This window comes from Carettochelys insculpta, chromosome 29 (genome assembly GCF_033958435.1).
Source record: "Carettochelys insculpta isolate YL-2023 chromosome 29, ASM3395843v1, whole genome shotgun sequence".
Taxonomy (NCBI): domain Eukaryota; kingdom Metazoa; phylum Chordata; order Testudines; family Carettochelyidae; genus Carettochelys; species Carettochelys insculpta.
In genome coordinates, this window is record NC_134165.1 from 16,689,503 (window position 1) to 16,703,482 (window position 13,980).

General features: G+C 47.1%; 1 protein-coding gene across 1 annotated transcript in view; it reads right to left on the reverse strand.

Moving 5' to 3' along the window:
• Nucleotides 1-13,185, reverse strand: part of ASIC1 (acid sensing ion channel subunit 1) — a 98,283-nt gene extending 85,098 nt beyond the window's left edge. The window contains exons 1-2 of the mRNA XM_074979855.1: nt 12,821-13,185; nt 8,594-8,789 (exon numbers count right to left, since the gene is read on the reverse strand). Coding sequence (XP_074835956.1) covers nt 8,594-8,789; nt 12,821-13,185 — 561 coding nt within the window. The remainder of the gene's footprint in view (nt 1-8,593; nt 8,790-12,820) is intronic.
• Between the last annotated feature and the right edge of the window lie 795 nt (nt 13,186-13,980).

Here is a 13,980-nt window from a genome sequence, read left to right on the forward strand (position 1 = left end):
TCTCTGAGACCCTCAGGCTCAAATGTGCTTTATACAGATCAGTGCAATACCTCGTCCATTGCTGCACAACCTTCTCTTTGTTCTTGAGCACTTCATCATGAGCACACAGGTCCTTTCATAATTTGTCACCACCTGCTGCAACCTATGTGACAGGCACCATAAGTTTAGCACCAGATTCCAAAATCTCCTTTTGTATTTGTAAAATCTACTGTCAGCTAGAAACCAACATCTAGGATGGCTCCAAGACCAGCACCCCAGTGCATCCTGCTGAGAAACTGACAGTCAGAGGCAACTTGTACTGCCTGCTTCTGGGAAATCCAATCAATATGCCTAAACTCTTGGAGATCAGGGGAGATACCGGATGACTGGAAAAAGGCAAACGTAGTGCCCATCTTTAAAAAAGGAAAGAAGGACAATCCAGGGAACTATAGACTGTTCAGCCTTACCTCAATCCCTGGGAAAATAATGGAGGGAATCCTCAAGAAATCCATTTTGGAGCACTTGGAAGAGGGGAAAGTGATCAAAAGTAGCCAACATGGATTCATCAGGGGCAAGTCCTGCCTGACCAATCTGATTAGCTTCTATGATGAGGTAACAAGCTCTGTGGACATGGGGAAGTCAGTGGATGGGATATACCTTGACTTCAGCAAGGCTTTTGATACAGTCTCCCACAACATTCTTGTCCATAAGTTAAGGAAATATGGATTGGATCCTTGGACTATAAGATGGATAGAAACCTGGCTTGATGGTCAGGCCCCACAGGTCAACGGCTCAATATCTGGATGGTGGTCAGTTTCAAGTGGAGTGCCGCAAGGCTCAGTTCTGGGGCCAGTGTTATTCAACATCTTTATTAATGACTTGGATGAGGGACTGGATTGCACCCTCAGCAAGTTTACGGATGACACAAAACTAGGGGGAGAGGTAGATATGTTGGAGGGTACAGAGAGAATCCAGAGTGACCTAGATAAACTGGAGGACTGGGCCAAAAGAAATCTGATGTGGTTCAACAAGGAGAAGTGCAGAGTCCTGCACCTGGTGTGGAAGAATTCTAAGCACTGTTATAGGCTGGGGACTGACTGGCTCAGCAGCTGTACAATGGAAAGTGACCTAGGGGTTATGGTGGATGAAAGGCTGGATATGAGTAAACAGTGTACCTTGTAGCCAAGAAGGCTAATGGCATACTAGGGTGCATTAGGAGGAGCATTTCGAGCAGATCTAGAGTAGTAGTTATTCCTCTCTGTTCAGCACTGGTGAGGCCACATCTTGAATATTGTGCCCAGTTTTGGGCCCCCCGTATAAAAAAGATGTGGATTTGCCAGAGCAGCTGCAACGGAGGACAACAAAAATGATTAAGGGGCTGGAGCACAAGACCTATGAGGATAGGCTGAGGGATTTGGGCTTGTTTAGTTTACAGAAGAGAAGACTTAGGGGTGATTTAATAGCAGCCTTCAACTTACTGAAGGGGAGCTCTAAAGAGGAGGGTGAAAAACTGTTCTCAGTGGTATCAGATGGCAGAACAAGCAGTAATGGTCTGAAGTTGAAGAGGGAGAGGTGTAGGTTAGATATTAGGAAAAACTACTTCACCAGGAGGGTGGTGAAGCATTGGACTACCTTGCCTAGAGAGGTGGTAGATTCTCCATCCCTCGAGGTTTTTAATTTCTGGCTTGACAAAGTCCTGGCTGGGATGACTTAGTGGGGGTTGATCCTGCTTGAAGCAGGGGGCTGGACTAGATGACCTCCTGAGGTCCCTTCCAGCCCTATAATTCTTTGAACTGATGGAGAAGCGAAGCTGAGATTCCGTAAGTCGCTTGGAAATTCTCAGTTTGGAGCTGCTGATTGTGATCATCGACTGTAAAATGGAACAGTTTACACTGGAGGGTCTCAAAACCCCTAACATACATAATAGAGTTAGGTATTATTAATAACACACTTGAATGTCTTCTGTGTCACAACCATCCTCCTCATACAATGTAGGCAAATGTGAAATATTCTATTTCATAAATGGAAAAACTGAGGCACGGGCAAGGAAGAAAGTACCCAAAAGAGTGTTACAAGGAAGAAGGAGAAAAATTGTTCTTCTTGACCTCTGGGGATAGGACAAGAAGCAATGGACTTAAATTGCAGCAAGGGAGATTTAGGTTGGACATTAGGAAAAACTTCCTAACTGTCAGGCTTGTTAAACACTGGAATAAATTGCATAGGAAGGTTGTGGAATCTCCATCACTGGAGATATTTAAGAGATGTCTATCTAACCCACTGTCAGGGATGGCCTAGATGGTAACTGGCCCTGCCATTATGGTAGGATACTGGACTTGATGACCTTTCGAGATCCTTTCCATGCTCAAAACTTTTCTGTTAGTCTATAAGGTGCCACAGGACCCTTCGTTGCTGTTTCCAGTTCTAGTGTTCTAAGATTCTATAAAGTTGCCAAGTGTCAAAACAAGATTAGTTTTTAGAGCCTGGAATTCTCTGCTCCACCTACAGAAGACATTACCTTAGGTGTACTAGAAACATGTGAAGAACACTCAGACAAAGTGGCTATCTGAGCTGCTCACTGCTGTAAGTGCGGCTTAGGTCACATTGGACAGATCCCAACTCCTGGCATGAGGACGCAATACTGAAAGCTTGAGGCTGCAGGAAACACCAACCACCACTTTCCACTTGTGTTGTTCCTGCCATCCAAGAATATGTGTCTCTTTACAAATTGAAATTAATTCTCACGGTATCCCCATGAGAAAGGAAAGAGACATAGAAGGATTGTTTCACCCTCACTGGAAGTCAGCCATCTCTGGGGTGGAACATAGCTGCTGTTTAACAAATGAAACAAAACAGCAATTAATGAAGCAGAATTTTGTATCCAACTGAAGCTTTAGAGAGGCTATATTCAGGAAGAATGGAATAACTTGGGCTAGAATGTGACATGAGCAAAATGTCATGGGACTTCTAATGATCATAAGCAGGCAGTACCTCAGCTTTCCGAAACAACAGTTCCTCATCTCATTACCTTCCAAGTAGGCCTCCCATAGATTCCTTCTCCCCACTTGTACAGACTCAAGAAACAAGAGTGCTACCTAGATTGTCACAAACAGGAAGTTCTGGACCATGAAAGGTTTCACAACCAAGTACACTCATCTCTCACTATGACTACGTCTACACGTGAAGCCAACATCGAAATAGGCTATTTCGATGAATAACGTCTACACGTCCTCCAGGGCTGGCAACGTCGATGTTCAACTTCGACGTTGCGCGGCACCACATCGAAATAGGCGCTGCGAGGGTACGTCTACACGCCAAAGTAGCACACATCGAAATAAGGGTGCCAGGCACAGCTGCAGACAGGGTCACAGGGCGGACTCAACAGCAAGCTGCTACCTTAAAGGGCCCCTCCCAGACACAGTTGCACTAAACAACACAAGATACACAGAGCTGACAACTGGTTGCAGACCCTGTGCCTGCAGCATAGATCCCCAGCTGCCGCAGAAGCAGCCAGAAGCCCTGGGCTAAGGGCTGCTGCCCACGGTGACCATAGAGCCCTGCAGGGGCTGGAGAGAGAGCATCTCTCAACCCCCCAGCTGATGGCCGCCATGGAGGACCCAGCAATTTCGACGTTGCGGGACGCGGATCGTCTACACGGTCCCTACTTCGACGTTGAACGTCGAAGTAGGGCGCTATTCCGATCCCCTCATGAGGTTAGCAACTTCGACGTCTCGCCGCCTAACGTCAAAGTTAACTTCGAAATAGCGCCCGACGCGTGTAGCCGCGACGGGCGCTATTTCGAAGTTGGTGCCGCTACTTCGAAGTAGCATGCACGTGTAGACACAGCTTATACGAGCACAATTGGTTCCCAAATTTCTGCTCGTAGGTGAAAACTCATAAGAGCGACACTAAATTCCCATTAAAATACATGTAAAAGTCTCCAGTTCGTTCCAAGGGCTTGTAACTTGACATAAATCAGTTGAGTTAAGGTACTTTTCTGATGTATTTGAATAGTTTAGAGCAAGGATTTCCAACCTCTGGATCCGGACTCAAATATGGGCCCCATTAGATTTGTTAAAGGTCGCCAGCTGGGCAGTTTCCAGCTGCATGTGGCTGTTAAGAAGCCATTTGTAGTTTCTTAATACTGCTGCCTCAGGCAGATATCTACCAATGGCGAGAACTGCAGGGGATGGCAACTATCACTATCACTAGGGATAGCAAATACCATGTGCCTAGGTGCTGAAACCTTAACACTTGAGTTAATTGCTGGGAGCAGGAGGGCTCAGGGAGCCACCCAGCCTAGCAGCCCCAGTGATGAGGCTGCAGGAGGAGGAGCAGTGTCTAAGGCTGGGGCTGTTGAGGGATGCGGGGGGTGGGGATGTCTAAGACTGGGGGAAGTTTGGGGCTGCAGGGAGAGTCTAAAGCTGAGCCTGGAGATGAGCCAGACGCAGGTCTGCGGGTCTCCCTGGCCTGGGACCCAACTCATATAAGTGGAAGAAGTTCACTCATATAGTGAATAAAGGTAGGTATATAGGTTCCTCATTTTAGCGAGTACTCATAAGTAAAGTACTCATTAAATGAGGGATGAGTGTACCAAGCCAAGCACAAGCCTCTATCACTTCTGGATGTGGGTGGGAGGAAACTACCCTGGATTTGTAAGTTCTTCCAAGACCCACAAAGCCAGAGGAGTAGGATTATGTTCTATTATCAGCACCACAGTTGAGCCTGTTCTCAAACAAAAGTGCCAGCTCTCTCCACTGAATTTATTAGCCAACTTTTATTCTGTATATTTTGCAGATGAACCTAAGAGAGAGGGAGAGAACTATCATAGAGGCTCTAATATGTATCAGAGCTATATGTCTGCATGAACAAACATTGCGCAATACAGGAGATGACAAGACTGAGAAACATAAATAGACAGAAAACAAAGGGTTGGAATAAATGGTAAATTTTCACAATGGAGGGGGGTAACTAGTGGTGTTCCCCAGGGGTCAGTCCTGGGACCGATCCTGTTCAACTTGTTCATCAATGATCTAGAAAATGAGGTAAGCAGTGAGGTGGCAAAGTTTGCAGATGACACCAAGTTGTTCAGGACAGTCAAAAGCAAAAGGGATTGTGAAGAACTACAAAAAGATCTCAGCAAACTGAGTGATTGGGCAGCAAAATGGCAAATGAAATTTAATGTGGGTAAGTGTAAGGTAATGCATGTTGGAAAAAATAACCCAAATTACACGTACTGCATGATGGGGTCAAATTTAGCTACGACAGATCAGGAAAGGGATCTTGGAGTTATAGTGGATAGTTCTCTGAAGACATCCACGCAGTGTGCAGCGGCAGTTAGTAAGGCAAATAGGATGTTAGGAATTATTAAAAAAGGGATCGATAATAAGACAAAAGATATCATACTTCCCCTATATAAAACTATGGTACGCCCACATCTCGAGTACTGCGTGCAGATGTGGTCTCCTCACCTCAAAAAAGATATATTGGCATTAGAAAAGGTTCAGAAAAGGGCGACTAAGATGATTAGGGGCTTGGAAAGGGTCCCATATGGGGAGAGGCTAGAGAGACTGGGACTTTTCAGTTTGGAAAAAAGGCGATTGAGGGGCGATATGATAGAGGTATATAAAATCATGAATGGTGTGGAGAAAGTGAATATAGAAAAATTATTTACCTTTTCCCATAATACAAGAACTAGGGGACACCAAATGAAATTGATGGGTAGTAGGTTCAAAACTAATAAAAGGAAATTTTTCTTCACACAGCGCACAGTCAACCTATGGAACTCCTTGCCCGAGGAGGCTGTGAAGGCCAGGACTCTATTAGGGTTTAAAAAAGAGCTTGATAAATTTTTGCAGGTTAGGTCCATAAATGGCTATTAGCCAGGGATAAAGTATGGTGCCCTAGCCTCCATAACAAGGGCAGGAGATGGATGGCAGGAGATAAATCACTTGATCATTGTCTTCTGTTCTCCTTCTCTGGGGCACCTGGCATTGGCCACCGTCGGCAGATGGGATGCTGGGCTTGATGGACCTTTGGTCTGACCCAGTATGGCCATTCTTATGTTCTTATGTTCTTATGACACACAGAGGCTCTGTGTTTGAATGGAATATAATTTCCAGTTGCTCGCTCAAGTTTTGTCATTTGTCTTACTCACTCTCCCCAGATTTTCTCTTTGTGGCATCTCATTACAGTGCCAAGCCATGGGAAAGAGGCCCCAAAACAGAGGGGCAGGGATCTAGGGAGTGGTATTTCCTCTTACCCAGTGACAGGCTGCACTCCTTGGGCAGACACTTGCTGAGACTGTGCCAAAGACTGCTCTTGAGAAGGGGGGTGGTACAGAGGACATGCTAGATAGTTCACTTGCTGTGGATGTGCTGACGATTAGTATTCTAAAATTTAGCACTAGAGAGAAAGAATCTATAGAGAAACAAAAACTGATAAATGGAGAGAGACAGGAGCGAGGTCAAAAGCAGAAGAGATGCACACAGATTGACAGAGAGAGAGGTTAAATACAAAGCCTACAAAGAAGCAGGCAAGATTTGAAATGTGTTACTCAGAGCAAGGAGCTCCATCAAGGGCCATGGAGTAGGCACTAGCTTCCAGTGCCAGACTTCTGAGACAGAAGCCTTTTAGTTTTACTGTCTGTTGCCTCTAATACCTTCCCCAGACCAGCAGTTGAGTTAAGATCTCAGTTACTTGCCATCTGCTGCTAAGTTCCTCAGCCAGGCAGTGGTTAAGCTAAGCAGCAAATACAGCCTAGGAATCCCCATTTTCAGTTTGGTTGGATACCCAAAAGGTATGACATTTATCTTGGGAAGCCTCCAACTGACAGGCTCTTCTGGCATTTGGGAGGGAAGCCAGAAATGGAAACCGACAATTAGGGTTTGGAAACTCTGGGAAGGTGCCAAAACTTGGCTTCAGTTATGGCAAATATTTTACCAAAACTCTCTTCTCACACATGCATCCTTAGCAAAGACAATGCTGAGCCAGGGGACAACTTCGAGCTCTCTTCCCCTCCCACTACTGGGAAGAACAGCTTTGCCTGAACTAAGGGTCCTTTACTTTATCAAATGTAGTGTCAGCTCCTCCTGGGTTCCCATGCTAGGCCACATCCCTGTGTCACAGCATGTTTTAAAGCAGGGATGTCATGCCCTGGACGCCTCCTGGCACAATAGCCTGCTAGGTGCTTCATCTGGCCACGATAGCAATCAGATTCTGCACAATCCCAGCTTTTGTCTTGAGAACCAAATTTTATCCCTCATCTTACAAATAATATTCTAAATGTGACCCATCTGGAACTGGTGCAGTGAGAGCTGCACAGAGCTTGAAACAGGGGACTGGTCCTGCTTCAATCTCTCTGAGTTGTTAGCACTAAACCCTATTGATGGATCTTCAATAATGTGACTATTAACTATTGAACTGTTGCTCATGTTAGCGGAAGGAGTGGTAAGAAGAGTGGGAGGAGGCTAAAGCCAGGAAATATCACCTGTAGGTGGCAGCTCCCTGCCTTCTTGGGCATGTCAACCCAAACACACAGAAACCTGGGAGACCCAAGTTGTGTTCACGTAAGTCCCCTCCTCATACTACCAATGGTAGCTGTCATGACTCCCGTGACTGGAGGTTTTAAAAGACAGGTTAGAAATACACTCGACAGGGACAGTCTAGCTATTCTTGATCTGATCTCAGTGCAGGAGGATGAACCAGATCTCATGCAGTCCCTCTACATTTCTATGATTCTTTGACATGTCATTCTGCTAAGCAAGAGCCTCCCAGGACATGCACATCCACCAGCCCAGAAACACTGCAGTCTCTTTGTGCCAGCCACTCTGCCTCCTCCAGCAGAGCATGACTCCTCTGGTCAGAAGCACTCGAACTGTCAGTTATAACCAGGGTTTGCCCATCTCCAGGACCTGTCCTCTCAGGGCTGAAAAAGCTGCTATGATATATGGGTATGTTATTATGGTGTGCCCATCTAAATCCATATGAATCACATACTGTTCAACTACAGAAATATCTACATAAGAGCCACAGAAATACCTGTCAGAGGGTAGAAAATATCCACAGAGAGCCTAGGTGAATACAGATCCGAACATATGCCCCCTTGCAAAATCCCTCACACCCCCCTTTGCACCTGCTATTTGGTGCCAGCCAGTTGTTTCCAAAGGCAAAGGATGTGCTATTCAGACACATAAGAAAGCCTGAATAGCCATTGACAGAAAAATTATTTGGGCCCTTTTTTCAAGTCTTCCCTCCAGCAAGTCACCACCACAGACATACCCATACAAGACTATACTATGCCCACAATAATTCCCATCTTAGAAGGTGGCCACAGAAATGTTCATCACAAAGAGTCTATCTAACGTGGTGAGAGGGTGCCCATGAGCAGCACCCACCACAGGCCGCCCCCTTAATGTCCCATGTCAATTCCTGTTGTGCTCATAACAATGTTATGCCTAGCATGATCGTGTCCAGCCACAGATCCTACACACAGTGTAAATTCACATGACCTCAGGATAAAAAACTCTAGATCAGACAAGCAGTGGCACAGTCCAGATTGCTTTAGGCACAGCATCATTCCAAAGGACCAGGAGCAGAGGACACCTGAAGCTCTTACCACTTTGAAGTCCTCTGAGTTGCATGCCTCCCCACGAAAGAAACAGGACAGCAGCATTTCCTGGATATCATGCCCAGCACGATCATAAAACTCCAGCATGTTGAAGGGCTTTGGCTTGAAGTTGCGGAAGTTGGCCTTATCCTGTAGGATTTCCAGCTGCTTCTCATCAGCCATCTGGGTGTCTGGGATCTCATACCTGGAGAAACAGGGCACAGAGACTTCATAATCATGGTTGAAGAGAGTCCTGCCCTCCATAGAAAACTGCAACTTTCACTAAGCTAATCTCCGCTCTTCGTGTCAACAATTACTTCAAAGGAGTTATTTCCACATTGACACCAGTGTCATTGATAGCAGAGCTGGCCCATTAACTTAAGCAGGAGCAGTGTCTATAATTGAAAGACAGAATGTAACTTTGTATTACAGCACCAGTGCCCAGCATCCAGGAACCTGTGGTACTGACACCAGTCTGTCTCTCCTCTACTGTAAAATAGCACAGCACCCTGGAGCCTTCAGCACTGAAATATGCCTGTGGCCCCTCTGTGACAAAGGAGTACATGGACTAGACACAGATGCCAAGTTTCATGGTGCTCTGCACATGGTAATTTACAAATATTACTTAATCACATGATTTACATATATGCAAATAGTTTTCATCGAACCATGAATTTCAGCTTATGACACCACCCCAAGCAGAATGATTAGCCGTGAGAAGGCCTTAGCAAAGGGCATAGTCATCACTGGCAGTATTTCAATCCAGGCTAGATGATCACCGAGGTGGCAGGTCAGGGAGCTGGACAAAACTTGCCTTCTGTGGTGGGTGCTGGGGATACTGAACCTGTTGGTAGCATGGGTGCAGAGGAAGGAGGCCAGGTCATGCTGGAGTAGCTGATGGTGCTGTCTAGCGCACTTACCTAGGGAAGCTGAGGGCAAAAGATCACACTCCTCATCAGTCTCCACTCCTTCTTCCTAGTCCCAGTCCCAGACGCAGACCCAACCAGCAGGAAGAGCAGCAAGATGCGAGTCACAGAGGCCACCTGGCTGGCTGCCAGCACAGTCACCACAGTGACCCCATGGGACAGGAAGATGCAACTCCAGGCAAATACCTGCTGCTGGTAGGTCAAGGGGTTGCCTGAGTGCCACAGGAGGTACAGGAAACTTGGTAACCCTGAGTCAGGATTGTACCTCCTCTTCCATGTTACAGGCCCGTTATCAAGAACTTCAGCCAAGCACTGAGCTGCAGTTGGCAAAGCAGATCACACCTGCCATTGCGCTGCAAAACCCCTGGGCAGGAGAACCTGTGTCCAGCTAGGCTACTCCTAGACTGGAGGTTTCATGTTAGAAGAAAGATTAGGGGGACCAGAAATAAAGGGGAATGGAAGGGATTCCAGAGAATAAATGCTTAGTTTAATCTCTGAATACGAAATACCTGCCCATCCCCAGCCCTCTTCCACGTCACATCTCAAAGTCATGGATAACCAGTAACTACGGACACATCTACACTTACTAAAAAATCAACATGGTGGTGGTGGATCTTCCAGGGTTTGATTTAGTGCATCTAGTGAAGCCACGCTAAATGGAACCATTGGGGCTCCACCATTGACCCTGGTAGTTCTTACTGTCATGAGGAGTAAGGAAAGTCGACGGGACACTCCCCCCCATTGACCTCCCATGTTGAGGACGGCACAACAAATTGATTTCCAATATGTTTACTCCAGCCACATAATTCAAATCACTGGAGGAGCATATCTTAAATAAATTTTTCATCATAGTGCAGACCCAGCCTTAGAAGGTTAAGCAGGGGTCAATCATTCCCTCCTGAAGTGCAGCCAGCCTGCATTTCATCACAGGAAACCAGGACATGAAGCCAGATGGACCCTAAGTCTGAACCAGCCAGACCATTCTGATGTTCTCTTGGGCAATATGAAGACTGCTTAATGACAGCCTTCCTACACAAAAGGCTGGGACAGGAAATGAGGAAAAAAACAACTATAACTGGGAAGTGGGATTTGTGAAGAGTGAGGAGTGCTGGTACAGCTGCAGACAAAAGAGATTTTTGCCAATCACCTTTAAGGTGCAGCCAGTGGATATCTCCTTGCCCCTTTCCCTGTCCTCATTCACTTACTTATCCCAATTGCACAGCCTTTCTTTTAGTCAGCAGATGAAAAGGTCATTTCCTCTGTTGTCTGGGAACAAGGGACTGCTTCCATTTTTACATCAGTGTGTGTTTTCCTGTAGACCTTAGTGGAATCAGGATGGGGCATTTATTTGCATGTACTAGGATCTGCTGAAACACTCCTGGGGACTCACATAACAGGTCGGATCAAATCTACAGCCATTTTGGGCTTGTCTACAAAGTACAGCAAAGTACACCGCAGAGTTAAAACTTGGAGAGAGTTCTAATGTGTTGCGTTCTAACTACATTGCACACTAACATGGACTTTAGAGTGCACCAGTAGGGTCTAACAGGGCAGTTGGAACACAACACAATAGCATGCTGCAAAAATCACAACCTTGTAGATCACTTTGTCACACCATGTAAACAAGCCCTTAGGGTTTGATGTCTGTACCTGTGTAGCTGCCCACAGGCAGATTCAAACCTGGGACCTCTACAGCTTAATGCAGGCATCTCTACAGCTTAATCTGTACAGGATGTTTATTCTTTCTCTGTGAAGTGGTCTAGGTACCCCTACATGGGACCATTAACCACACGTAGGTGTGTGGGTTACACTTGTGCTACACACAGTGGCCTCAAGGATCTTCATAGCAACAGCCAGGGTATTACTGCAAAGCAAAGGCCCATGCCATCAATTCATTGCAGTAGTGGGTCTAGGACACATGGGCAGGCAGTTCCAATTCTCTCCAGCAGAGGGCAAAGCTGCATGCATATTACTTACACACACACACACACACACACACACACAGAGTGACTATCATATTCTGCAATGATGTGCACAGGGATCATTATTTTTCATGCTCTCAGACATATTACAGAGGGCAGCTACAACAGCAGTCAGATCAAAGAGCAGGAGCTGCTGCCAGTTTAGAATGGCCAAGAATTGTCACTGATAAAGACTGAGGAATGGCCAGAGAGCTGCCACCAAAACAGCACAGATACTGGATAACACTGACAAGCCCAGAAATGGAAAGCAAGTGCTTTATGGGAAGAATCCACAGTGACCCATGGGCTCTGTACCAACAATCTACTGGCACATGGACTGCATGCTAATATGAGGAAAGTACATATGAGCCCTTGGTTCTCATACTAATGTCTGGCAGAAGCATCTATGGGAATTCTTTCCTACACAGTGTGGGCATCCAGGCATTATATCAAAGTCCCCGCTGGCCAAGGGAGTGCACATTTCCCTAAACTATAGCTAAAAACACAAAAGCCACCTGCCCTGTTGCATCCTTGTGATACCTTAGAACTGTCTGCACATGCCACTCATCCTGTGGCCAAAGAGATTAGCCAATACGTGCAGAGCTACTTTGCTTTGCTGCAGCCAACCATCCAAGCAAGCCACGCCACACCCTCTCCAACATACCCACCAGGGCTATCAGCCATGCACCCTGTGTAGCTCTAGCATCTGAGCCTCATTCTGAAGAGCAGCATGTTAACAGGATTGCTTTGGGACCCTGCTCTCCATCTTGTCTTTTGATGGCAGAGGCCAGGAGGACCCGAAGACAAATTCAGCTGCGGCTCTTGACTTCATGGGTGTTGTGCCCATTCTCCCATCCTTCACTTGTATACACACAAAGGAGCTCCCTATTAAGCAGACATAGCACAGGGCTGCTGGAGATGCCCACAGGACCATGCTCTCTCCCCAGCCACTCACACAAGTGGCTCATCTTTGTTTCCCTGGGGACAGTTTGATTCAGTGCTGGTGGTGGAGTGGTCATGAAAGAGACATGGGTACACATGTTGTCTTGGGCACGCAGGAACAGACAGGCATGCATTGCAGGCCCGAATAAATACTGGAGCATCACATCTCCAGGAATGTGTGCATGGAGGCATATATTTAGCGTGTGTGTGTCCATGTGGTACATGAAGCCACTTGTAGCTCATCCAGGTGCATGGTGTATTTCTAGTGGCAGAGGTGCACACCATGCTTTCCTGGACTGGTTGTGCGCACACAGATGGCTGCCCATTCACACCTATGGTACTTTACTGTCCTACCAGCAGTGCTGAGCACATGCAGCACTCTGTAGCCTTGGCTTCCCTGGACCCACCTGTTATTGAGCAGAGCGAGGAGCTCCCCAGCATGGTACAGGTCATTCTTTGTCACCCGGCTGAAGCGGAATTCATTGAGATTGCAGAAAGTGACAGCTGGGAAGGTCAATCTGGTTGTGGCCACTTCATCCAACTTGGTGACATGAGGGTAGAGGAAGTAATATTGGATCCTCTCTGTGCAGACATAGGCCAACAGGGCCACAGAGCCCAGGAAGCAGAGAGTCCAGATGATGCGCTTGAAGGAGAGCCTTTCATAGGAGATGATGTGGGATAGGCCATGCAGAGTGGAGCTACTGGCAAAGGCCTGGATACTGACTGGATGGCCATTCTCCACCTCCTCCTCGTCCACTTTCAGGTCCATCATAGTCAGGGCTGAGGTGCAGAGCGGGCCACTCTATGAAGAACACAGGAGCCCATTACTCCCAGTGCAGACACATGGCCAGGCCAGCCTGGATGCTGTTGCTCCTCCCAGGCTAAGGACCTCAGCAGGGACAGCAAAGATGCCATAGGGGGAGAGGCAGTAATGAAAGGTGTGTTCCCAGTGGACTTCCTCCCAGGAAATGGAGTGAATGCCAGGAATCCTGGGAGGATGCTCCCAGACGCCGATGAGGGAGTCTATCCCATGCACTGGGTCTTTTAACACAGTCCCTCAGATTTATACATGCTTCCCACCCTGCCTCTGTCACTGTGATGTCCATACACCAAAGCTAGATACCAGTCTCCCCTAAACAACTCTTTCACAGGCTTACCAGACCCTCCCGCTTCCCTCCTTCCTTCCCCCAACCCCCACAGCACTAGCATGACAAGAAAGAGATCACAGAGAAAAGAATCCAAACCTGAAGGCAGGGTCAGTGTCCAGAGCTGGGTCCACACTGCACCTCTAGGGCTGGTCCCAGCAGCAAAGAAGACAGGTCCTTGCACTAGGTTAGACTTCCCTCCTCCTCTCACCGTCTGGATGAGAAGAAGGGAGTGAGGGGGGCGCATGCACGGAAGGATGTGAGAGCCACAGAGACTGGCAGGTGGAGGAAAACCAGAAAAAAGAGAGGAAAAAAAATCCTAGCCTCTCAAGTACCTTAGGAGGGAGGGTGCAATCCTGTGGGATCGGGGCTGCACCAAGGAGCCAGTTCACTGCAGCTGCCCAGGGAAATCAAAGGAGATC